Source organism: Branchiostoma lanceolatum, chromosome 3 (genome assembly GCF_035083965.1).
Source record: "Branchiostoma lanceolatum isolate klBraLanc5 chromosome 3, klBraLanc5.hap2, whole genome shotgun sequence".
In the NCBI taxonomy this organism is placed as follows: Eukaryota; Metazoa; Chordata; class Leptocardii; order Amphioxiformes; family Branchiostomatidae; genus Branchiostoma; species Branchiostoma lanceolatum.
In genome coordinates, this window is record NC_089724.1 from 24796497 (window position 1) to 24805973 (window position 9477).

The window sequence follows — 9477 nt, forward strand, 5'->3', positions numbered from 1 at the left end:
AAGTTAGACGACCTGTACCTAGCCCCTCGGGGCATGAATGCACAATAAAGGTCTTTCATTCATTCATATCCGGAGTGAGCGACGGGAGAAACCGTCGTCGGTGGCATTCGAGCGAAAACAGGTATCGCAGTGATTACCCAACATAGATACCGTAGCCTTAAGGCCAGCCCGTGGTCAGACCGGTTCTACGCCAAGTGTTGTTCATCGCAGGGGAATTCGTCTCGGATACTTTTTCTCCTCTCCAACAAGCTGATTGAAGTAAGTCACTTCTATACTGTTTTTGCGCTAATCGAAGACTTAAACTATTGACATTTTTGAGTCTTGTACGCGAGGTGTTTAACAAAGCCCCAATCTCATTGGACCCGCTTTTTACAAAACGTCTACAAAAACTCAAGTCATTCTGATAATTGAAAATCAATAACGCTATGTGAGAAAGGGGGAACCATGGGCAACTGAGTCGCGACCAGAGTTGTAAGAGTCATATTCAAAGCTTTTCCTACTCAATAGCCTATTTTTTGGTCAAAGTATGAAACACCAAATATTTTGATAATGGCATGGTGAAAAACAGATACGACTCACGCAGCTCTAACCACAGGCTACCTTCTAAAAGGCCTAAAAATAAAGGCCTTGACTTGACTTGACTTCTTCCTTTCTCGTGTTTTTCTCGCCTCTCATAATAATTGAGTCGCCTGCAAAGAAATGCTCGGAATGATTTGAGTTTTGTTGAACATTGATTGCAAGCGGTAAAGAAAATTTCTCAGCAAAAGAACTTGGCCCCGATGCATGTGTTGAAAATCACGATCACCGCTCCCGCCGGTGCCACCCAGAAGGCCCGCGATGGAGACTATAGGGAAATTTGAACTATGCCCAATCTTTCCGGGTTAGGCCGAGAACTTATCGAATTCCGACATAGCACAGCTAGTTCATTCTTGCATTGGCGCCAACGAAAAACAATTTAGGATGTGATTATCAATGTTGGTGTGCGCTTATATATAAGTTTGCGAGGTCTCTGTAACTGGCGATGTTTCAGTCTGTAACTGACACCACCGCTTCACAAAGCATAGATCACAGTGACAGTGTCTTTCACCATCCTTCCATGGATGGATAGATGGATCAATGAATGAATGTATGAATGAATGAATGGTTGATTAAAATGGTTTTAAGTTTATTGTACAGAGTCCAATAGAAGCGAATGTTGTTGCTTCCTGATCCTGGGGCTCTGTCGGACAGCCTTATCCATTTTCTAGGACAGCCTCGCCAAAATGTCGAACTATGTACGCTCATGTGTGCGAGGTCATTGTAACTGATGGTAAGACTTTAAGATCACACATCTTTCGTCATCCTTTTCTGCATGGATGAATGTAGGAATGAATGGTTGTACAGATTCACTGGGAGTGAATGTTACGGTAGTGCTTTTTAAATTGTCGCTTTCTGTGGTGAGCCAGGACGGCCCTGTCCTATATTCCGCCCTGTTGCCTAGTTAGACCCTGACACACATTCGGGACTCCAGAAGGCGGTGTCATTTTCCACTAGATTATGAATCAACGAATGCATAATCAGCCGACTTTTTACAGAATTTTACTTATTGTGAATTACACAAGGTGTGTTTTTTAAAACAATATAATACTCACTAAGCCCTTGCAGACCCTACCCATGTATTCCCTATGTGTAAACATACATCTTTAATGGTAAGTATTTCTGGCATAGATGAGGGGGGTTAAGCACAATAAGAAGGCCAATTGTTAATAAGATATAAAATAACACAAAGCAAGACGAGTTTTTCTTAACCACCCTGACATTCTTTTGTAATGTAACCTTTGTCAGGCCTTGTCAGGCACATTGTAATAAGCCATAGGCTAAGGTTGTTTAATTTAATTAATCAGAAAATAGAGGGTCATTTGGGGAATTCTTACTTCCTAAAATTATCATCTATTGGAAAATAGCTCCCCCCTCTGGACTTTAGGACTCCTTTAATGACATGTTTTCGACCTTCTACACTCAAGATGGACGCTTGTTTTACTAAAACTATACTTTTCAGTCATATCTTTACAGACAGGCCAAGGGTAAAGTCAGGGATAACTTTACCACACTTAACTTAAGTGTAACTTTGCTAAAGCGTTCTCCTCCCGTATAAGAAATCTTAACATAGAGAGCAAAACTTGCAATTTTAAAGGTTGGAAACCTTAAGCGTCTCACGGTAAGTCAGGAGATTTCCTCTCGAAGGCCCCGGCGATGTGTTCATAGCGGTCGGGCTGGTGCTATGCCACACCTGTCTGTCGCGACGACCTACTCACAACGGAGCCTAAATGCCTATTTCCAACCATCCCGACTGCCGACGGTCCCTGGTTGTTTTCCAACCGTATGCTAACTCTTTTACGAATCGAAATGGGCAACTAGCGATTTTTCAACGAGGAGTCCATTTTTTAACTAGAGTTCCACGACCTCATACCTTCGCCAAATGATTTTAACCTTTATGACTGATGTATTAGGAGTGTTTCTCATCAATTAAAAATCATACCAGTTGATTGTCTTAAAATAAAACATGTCCAAAGTATGAGCTTAACAAATAATGAGCTTAACAAAGAAGGTTATGCTAATATTTATCATCAATTATGCAGATGAGGCCCTTATTAGCATAATTTGATTCAACGATGTTCACATTCACATAAATTCCCGATGCCACAAAAAAAGTATTAAATGTCATTTGCCAGTGTGGAATAATAGAAGTTATTCATTAAGTATGCAAATTAGGCCCAACATTTGCATATTTCCTATCTATTAACAGTCCTCACTTCCTCAGTTATAATTTGAATAGTCATATCATGGAACAAAGCGGATTTTTAAAGTTGCCTCATTAAGTATGCAAATCATAATCTGATTTGCATAATTATCGCCCAATCATACCAAGCATCACACAAGCTATCCACATACTAAAAATCATGACCATCCATCAAGGCCATATTGTTATAATATTTTCTCATTAATTATGCAAATGAGGTATTGATTTGCATAGTTCATATCAATTAATATTTCTCTCTTCCTCAGTGTCACATGTTTCAGAGTCCTATCATGGAATTTGGCGGATGTATAAACTTTCCTCATTAATTATGCAAATTAGATACTGATTTGCATAAAAAGTATCTAATCATGTACATCATCACTCAAGCTATCTACTTACCAAAAATCATTACCATCCATCAAGCCCTTCTTGAGTTATTCCCTTTCAAAGTCAGACACAAAACCTGTTCCTGCAGTTCAAAAAAAGCCGCTAGGGGGCCCAAACCTGTACCACTTACTCTCTGTCCAAAGATCTATTCACCACTCAAAAATCAGTTCCACAGCATGTCCAGAACACGAGATATCAAAACAGGAAGTTCCGCTGCAGTACCATAAGAAGCCGCTAGGAGGCCCAAAATCTAATCGTTTTCAGGTCTCATCAAAACCTACCAACATACCAAATATCAAAACAATCCATCAAGGCATTCTTGAGTTATGCTGGTCCACTACAGACACACACACCCACAAACGCTACCCTCTGCATAACCTTCTCGGCGAAGGTAATAATTATTAGAATGGCCTTCTTTGCTGCAAATATCACATAGTGATCGAATTGAAGTCAGACTTAACTTCAATATGGCTTCTAAGTTCACCTATGGTTATGATTGCATGTATGTTGTGTGAAGGTTGGGGATGTACGTTGTTGTGTGAAGATCGGGGGTAAGGACCCAGGGGTGATTAGTCTGGATTAAGTTGGTTGGTTGCTTAAGCCCCCCTCTCACTGTACCCGCGGCACGCTGGCGGCTTCGCTGCGTCCAATCGAATTGACAAAGCACTCAACGAATTTCATCGACAAAAAACGAATATTTTTAACATGTGTGTGTTTTGTTGTATTTTTGGTCTTACTTGTACGTTTTGAATGATATTTCCATTATAAAGTCAAGGGTAACCCAAATCCAGTTTAGGACGCAGCGACGCCGCCAGCGCGTGCCGCGGGTCCAGTGAGAGGGGGGCTTTGGTAGAGGGTCTTAACTACGTGAAATTGGACGGGGATATTTTAACGCGGCCTGTGACCTGGAGGTCGTTGGCTGTCCCTTGTGGTTTGTCCGGCCAGGTCTGAATGTAGGTACATGTATAAACAAAGTCTATGCTAAGGCCACAGCAAGTAAATTTTATGGATGACCTCGCGCGCTCATTAATTTTCAGCTGATTTCGAAATAAATGACAACAAAGTTTATGCTAATCGACTGTTGATAATGAAAAGGGAAAATCATTCATGTAATAATATTTGCTTCTACCCAATGAAATTTGTTTTTATATAGACAGGCATTTACTTAGATTGATGTCCTTTTTTACTAGTACTGTTTACTTTTATCCGCCGACCGGTACTGCTCTCTCTTTGTTTGTGCTTTATGTGTGCAAATTCGTTTCCTGTAGAAAGCTTTGAAGATGGCGATCTGCAAACATTACCAAACGAAACTATTCGTGGTCTTCAACATCGTCGCCATTGCCTCCATCTGCTATTACGGAGAAGTGAGTTTTCGCCGCATACCTAGTATATCGAGGATAACAGGAACATTCAAGCACTTAGGAAATGCAACATCCATTGGCACAGGTCAGTTTGTCTTTTGCAATATCATGTAGTAATAATATATTTGTGGTCTTGGTGACATCACGAATAGTCCTCGTTACCTCCTTGAACGGAGGCATTGTTAGTGGTATCTACATATGCTAGACACGTCTCGCAACAGAGTGACAGGAAGTGGAGGTCAAAGGTCAGAGTTGCTCAAGTGGCGGGAAGGGGAGGTCAGAGTTGGCAGACTAGCTCTGCTAACCTTGAGTACCAAAATAGCTCTGCGATTTACATAAACATTAAACATTTAACGGATTGCTTTTACTATGTGGACGTCCTACACTTTGGATACGTGCATACCTCAAGTCAGTCAAGTTGGGTCTGTTGTTGTATAAAAACTTTCCTGAACTTTCCTCTTGTCTTCTTCCACTAGCTAACACAACTGAAGCACCACAACCATGGACATTCAACACGAGTGACGGACAAGGCACTCCCGACTACACGCCAGTCAAAGGAGTAAGCAAGGCTACGAAGCCACATCGTAAACTCAAACTCAAAGGTGAATCAATTTGTATATCAGGATACACTTGATAGAAAAAACAATGGATAGTTCATCTACCGAAGCCAAGTTTCTGAACATTCTGTGTAACGTAGAGTTAATATTTGACTTCTCCAATCTTTTCCAGCTTCATCTGACCCTGTTGAGCAACGACAGTCAGAGCGATTGAAACGGTTCAAACAGTACTGCAATAGTAATTCAACAGGGAGCAAAGTGAGCAGGTTTTTCTCTTGCTAACGTAACATGACCTATTTACGTGCAGAACCTATTTACGTCCGGTTTGGCTCATGTCCACATGTCGCGGTGTACTATGCCAAAGCCTGTTCTCATGAGCAATAAAGAACATCATAAGTATGATCCTTAGCCATCTCTTTAATTTTTGCACAGCAAAACATAATGGCCATGCGTTTACCACGTGAACGCCACGTGCCGCGCATGAGGGGGAAATTTACAGATAAACATTGTTTTTTTCCATCGCGTTAAGCAAGTGGCCGGACAGACATAGTGATTTTAATATCATTTGTCTGTAGACTACTTTGGACAGTTACTGTGCATTTTTTCTGGTCTATGTTCTTCAAGCATAGCGCTAGAAGGGAAAAGATTCAGAAGTGGACGATAATGGGTTACTCTAGCACAATTCTTCATCATATACCTCAGTATAAATACATGCCCGCACGGCGTTAAACAGGCGGAGAAAAACTTACAGACCATGCATTTTCTTTTATGAAGAGCTGATATTTCTGCTCATGGGTTTGAAATTTGGCTCTGTCCGCGCGGTTTTAAGATAGATACGTTTTGAATAAATAGGACGTAAACTGGTCATGTTACGTTACCATCTTCACTAGTTGTCTTTAATGAAATGTGTATTTTGTACCCCCTGATTCGTTTCCTCCTTCAACCGGTTCCATTTGTTCCTCCGCTTCATTTACCATTCTTTCTCTTTTCCTTCCTCATCTGAAGATGGTTATCATATAATTGGGTAATGATGAATTGTTGCTGACAGAAAACAGAATGCTTGTAATATATAATCTAAAAGTGATATAGAAAGTTATATAGATAGATAAATGAAATATAACGTTAGATGAATATAGATAAATAGATGGGTGGATGGATGGATAGACTGGTGAATGGATAGATACTTGAGTTGATGCCTTGGTGGATTTATGGGATGTCTATCTTCATTTGTAAGATACATGTATCAAAAATCATGCCCGTAGCCAGGGGGGGGGGGGGGGTCGGGGGGTTCGGACGACCCCCCCCCCCCATTGGCTTGAAGGTCCACTTTCACAGGCTTGAAGGTCCACTTTTTAATGTTCAAGATTTTCTTCAAGGTGGACTTATTTGTATCACCAGCAACGCCACAGAGGCTAGGATCCTAGAAAAAACTTTGTCTCTGATTTTTCCTCTGAAATTCTCTCAAAAACACAGGAAATGCCCTTTTAGAAGGTTCAATTCTTAGAATTTGAAACGCTCAAGGGTCCACTTTTTAACGTTTTTTTTTAAAGGTTTTTTTTTTCAAGGTGGATCTATTTGTGTCACCAACGGAGCTGAAATCCTAGAAAAACTGCTAACTTTGTCTCTGATTTCTTTCTTTGAAATCCTCTCAAAAACACAAGAAATGCCATATCAGAAGGTTCAAATTTTAAAATTTTCCTTCAACATGACAACTTTCTTACTTTATCACTGACTGTGCAATTGTATCTATATGCATGGTTTGTATTTGGAAGTAGGTCATTGATAGGGTGCCCTAGATACAGTGGATTAACAACCCACTGCCCCTACGGCCTCAAAAAGGCCACAGGACTCCATTTATCTTGTACCCTTTGTTTGGTTAGTCTCCTTGGTTAGTCGCTGTCATTGTGTCTCGGACACGAAATCGGAGCGCGCGCCTCCCGGCGTGTTATCAAAGGCTAAACCGTCTTAAAACGCCGAATATGCGTGTGTGAGTCTTTTTCGCAGGGTGAGCTATTGATAGGATGCCCATGCCAATAGCGTAAAGAAAATCATTACCAACAGGAACCTCGGGAATAGGTTTGAATCAGTAAAATTAAACAAAAAATCAGTGCTAGTGAACTGCTTACAAACCCTGATTCGAATCCCGGACACGACATTCTTTTTCTGTTATTATTGTAGATGATTTTCTTGCTCAGGAATGTTTTGTTTTCGCACCTTTTTTTCCCATTTTACAGCGTTATCTTCAGGGCTAGGGCTGACCGGATCATGCGGTATTTTAACTATCATTATCAACAAGAGCAACAAAAGTTTTCGGACATACTGTACATCGTAGAAAGCAGCGGCAAAAAGAGAAAATATGTGCTGTAAATTGAAAAATTATAGTTGGGAAAACGGATACTAATGTCGTAGAATCCAGCGTCAATTCTAAGTGAAAGAAGAAGATGTGAAAGAACAAAAAAATAGAATAAAGCTTTGCTTGAAAATCTATTATTCGGTATACCATACAATGTGCGCTTAGTTTTCTTGACCCTTCCTGACCACGTATATTTCATAATTTCTTTTCTTTTGCAATTTTTTTTCTTTATTCCCACGCTCGCATCAGTTTTGAGTACTCAAGCACTGTTCTTATTAGAGTAATGTACATTTTGTATCAGGCCATGATCAGCAACATTAGCGCCCTGTTTTATAAGGAGCATACAAAGTGCGTAGTGTAGTCTATGAGATAGCCTAAATAGCAGGCTCTACCGGGCATTTTTGGGGGGTTATAATACACCTTTTGCAGCCAGCCCGTAACCATTAGCCAGCCTGAAACCATTTTGCCCGGTAGAGCTTGCTATGGAGGCTATCTATGAGACGCCTTCAGGGCATAGACATCAGTTGATTGTTGAAATCAGGTGCTTGTCCAGAATAAAACCAATGCTCTCGTCTCAAATGCTACTCTCCATGCAGAGGAGTGGTTCCGGCTGGTTTTTGACGTGTTTTAAGTCGTTTTTGTCTGGCTTTCTACTTTGTCACATTTTTTGTTGTTTCTGTGGGGTTTATAGAGAGAAAAAACAAACATGACAAAGTAGAAAGCCTGTCAAAAACGTCTAAAAAAACGTCAAAAACCAGCCGGAACCCCTCTTCTGCTTGGAGAGTATCAAATGCCTCATTCACGATTCAGGGACTCAACAGCTAGCCTCCACCAGGCCCTCTTACGGGGGTAGTTAGTCTGGTAGAGACTACTCACTACTCAACAGCGCCCTCCTGCGGGGAGGCCCATAAAAGCCCCGGACGGCGTTTACATTATACAGACTAAATGTTTCATTGCTATGACATTTTCAACATGACTTACTTTCACACATGAATATCATTTTTCAATTGCGCACATTTTAAGTTATTTCGGCATTGTGTATTTGTTTGTGGTTGAACAGCAAAACGCAGGAGGGTTGGGTGGTCTGTTATGAATAATTTGCTACGTCGTCAGTCTGCTACTTTACAAAACGTGGTATTCTTGCTGTATTTCAGAGATTCTCTCCTGCCATCGACCGTGGCCGCTATGCCGTCAGTGACAAATACAAATTGATCTATTGTTTCGTTCCAAAAACTGGAAGCACTACAACTGCACATGTCTTCTACCAACTGGAGCATGGACGAGGTGCAAATAAATTTCTAAATAAGACACCCGGCTTGTACCTGAAACGTTTGTCAGACTATACAAAGGAAGAGGCCCGTCTGCGCATGCGGACTTACACAAAGTTCATCACAGCTCGAGACCCAATCCAAAGGTCGGTGCTCAATACGCATAAGGTCTCCAACCGCAATTAGGCTGTTCCATTTGTTTGCATGTAAAATTACGCAACTTTTATGACCGCAAATCCAATAAAGAAACAGTGTTTTTGGAGATGTTTTGCTTTCTACTGTGAGCATACTTTTTCGTGAGGCACTGAAAAAAATGTCACAAAAATCTGACCCGGGGAGCGATATTTATGTAATTCATAACTGCACTTATCCGCTATGTTCACAAGAGGCTCTCTCCGGCCGCCAGCCCCTGACCGCATCACTCCGTACGGAAAACCGTACACGTCCGACAATCGCTCGAATGCCGAAACTTTCCTACCTAGTCCTGGCAGTAGTACACAAGCTTTCATCTAAGTTTTGAATGATGATCTCATCATAAAGTCAATGCTAACATAAATACAGTTTAGGACGGTGTGAGGTCGGCAGCGTGTGGGTCCAGTGTGATAGGGGCTTTACTGACCTGCTTTTTCTTACTTTTGGATCCCCCCCCCCCTCACACAGGCTTGAGTCTGCATGGATTGAGAAGTTCTTTAAGGGACCTCAGCGTGATGAGTACACGGAGAAATACCAGAGCATGTTGGAGACAGTTCCTCATTTGAATCTACAGACCAAG

The 9477-nt window shown here is 41.2% G+C and overlaps 1 protein-coding gene across 1 annotated transcript in view; it reads left to right on the forward strand.

Annotated features, from left to right (window-relative positions):
• The first annotated feature begins 189 nt into the window (after nt 1–189).
• LOC136431174 (carbohydrate sulfotransferase 11-like) overlaps nt 190–9477 on the forward strand; it is an 11273-nt gene continuing 1985 nt past the window's right edge. Inside the window, exons 1-6 of the mRNA XM_066422454.1 lie at nt 190–258; nt 4435–4612; nt 5004–5129; nt 5257–5342; nt 8592–8851; nt 9366–9477. Coding sequence (XP_066278551.1) covers nt 4447–4612; nt 5004–5129; nt 5257–5342; nt 8592–8851; nt 9366–9477 — 750 coding nt within the window. The 5' untranslated portion in view covers nt 190–258; nt 4435–4446. The remainder of the gene's footprint in view (nt 259–4434; nt 4613–5003; nt 5130–5256; nt 5343–8591; nt 8852–9365) is intronic.